This window comes from Chiloscyllium plagiosum, chromosome 8 (assembly GCF_004010195.1).
Source record: "Chiloscyllium plagiosum isolate BGI_BamShark_2017 chromosome 8, ASM401019v2, whole genome shotgun sequence".
NCBI classification, from domain to species: Eukaryota; Metazoa; Chordata; class Chondrichthyes; order Orectolobiformes; family Hemiscylliidae; genus Chiloscyllium; species Chiloscyllium plagiosum.
In genome coordinates this window covers 96621971-96623653 of record NC_057717.1, presented here as the reverse complement: position 1 = coordinate 96623653, position 1683 = coordinate 96621971, and the positions used below count along the sequence as shown (strand labels likewise).

At 55.2% G+C, this 1683-nt stretch overlaps 1 protein-coding gene across 8 annotated transcripts in view; it reads left to right on the top strand.

Annotated features, from left to right (window-relative positions):
• Window positions 1-293: 293 nt before the first annotated feature.
• Window positions 294-1683, top strand: part of LOC122552212 (dedicator of cytokinesis protein 7-like) — a 177635-nt gene continuing 176245 nt past the window's right edge. For 6 of the 8 annotated variants that reach the window (XM_043694843.1, XM_043694838.1, XM_043694837.1 and 3 more), the window contains exon 1: window positions 300-550. In XM_043694843.1, the coding sequence (XP_043550778.1) occupies window positions 504-550 (47 nt within the window). In that variant the 5' untranslated portion in view covers window positions 300-503. Of the gene's footprint in view, window positions 551-1683 lie in introns of all 8 variants that reach the window. The other 2 variants (XM_043694840.1, XM_043694839.1) reach the window with 2 other exon arrangements.

Sequence of the window (1683 nt, the reverse complement as noted above, 5' to 3'; positions counted from 1 at the left end):
CACCTTCATCCCCTCCCCCACTCACTCATTGTACTCTATGCTACTTTCTCCCCACCCCCACACTCCTCTAGCTTATCTCTCCCCGCTCCAGGCTCACTGCCTTTATTCCTGATGAAGGGCTTTTGCCCGAAACGTCGATTTCGAAGCTCGTTGGATGCTGCCTGAACTGCTGTGCTCCTCCAGCACCACTGATCCAGAATCTTTAGCTCTCCCACGATTGCAGAGTCCACGGGATGCCGGAAACTGCCGAACCCGAGTCCGCCGGTGCCGAGTGTTGCCGAAGTGCGGAGAAGGTTGAGTTTTCCGGAGATTGACGAACCCCGAGTCCTCCCGCCCCGCCGGTGCCGAGTGTTGCCGAAGTGCGGAGAAGGTTGAGTCTGCCGGAGATTGACGAACCCCGAGTCCTCCCGCCCCGCCGGTGCCGAGTGTTGGCGGGAATTACCGAAGAGCGGAGAGAAGGTTGAGTCTGCCGCTCGCGCTCAGAGGTTCCTGTCGGCGAGGCGATGGCCACTTCAACGGAGCGCCGCGCTTTCGCTCAGAAAATTAACCGGTGAGTGAGCACGATCTGTCCCCGAAGGCAACTTTCGTCGGCCGGGAGTAACTTTTAATTGTATTCTGACCGGTTTGAGGGACGGGGGAGGGGGGGTGTTGTTCCGAGCAGTAAGAGGGGGGGTGGGGGGAGGCGCCGTTGCTGTTGCCGGAAAGTCTGAAGTTTGAATTCAGTCAGTGACTGGAAAGCTTGAGATTTTACCTCAGGAGCTGAAAACAATGGGAGACAGCGGCGGGCAGAGGGCCAGGCCCGTCCTGATCTGGGGTGGGAGCTGCGCCCGAGTGGCACTGGCGCAGGTGTCAAGCCGCCTCTTTTTACCTGAGGCTGCCTGGGTTTGAAGAAACCAAAAATCAGAGGGGAAAAAAAACATGATTCCAATTGTTCTTCCAACGAATAAGCTTCTCTCTCTGTCTCTCTCTCATGTGTTTAATCTCTCTGCCTTCCCTAAATTCGGGTCGGTTTTGGGCGCCTCCACCGCTAATTTTTCCTTGGCTGAGCTCCTTGTTGTACTGGCCATCACTGGGTCCACCAGGTGAAGTTTCTCTTGTGAGCTGGAGTGATAGTTGGGTGGAGTTTTGGTTCTCCCTTTCTCTCCCCCCCCCCCCCCCAAAATGCCTCTCCTCTAACCCAACATTACACGATTTAGGGACAGAAATCTTTCCTTTTCGCCCCCACCTCTCAACACAACAGATTTGTAGGTTCAAACCCCAATGCAGAGCCCGAAAAAATCATCGCTGACACGCCAGGCGCAATATTGAGAAGGTTTTGCACTGTCAGAGAACCGTCCTTCAAGTGATGCTGAACCTGCCTGGCTGTTAAGGTTGGCTGTACACCTCCATCCCCCATCACGAAGGACTCAAAGCACTCCGCTTCTTCCTTTCCCGCCGTACCACCCAGTACCCTTCCACTGACACCCTCCTTCGACTGACTGAACTGGTCCTCACCCTGAACAACTTTTCTTTCCAATCCTCCCACTTTCTCCAAACAAAAGGAGTAGCCATGGGCACCCGCATGGGCCCCAGCTATGCCTGCCTCTTCGTAGGGTATGTGGAACAATCCATCTTCCGCAACTACACTGGCCCCACCCCCCATCTTTTCCTCCGCTACATTGATGACTGTATCGGCACTACCTC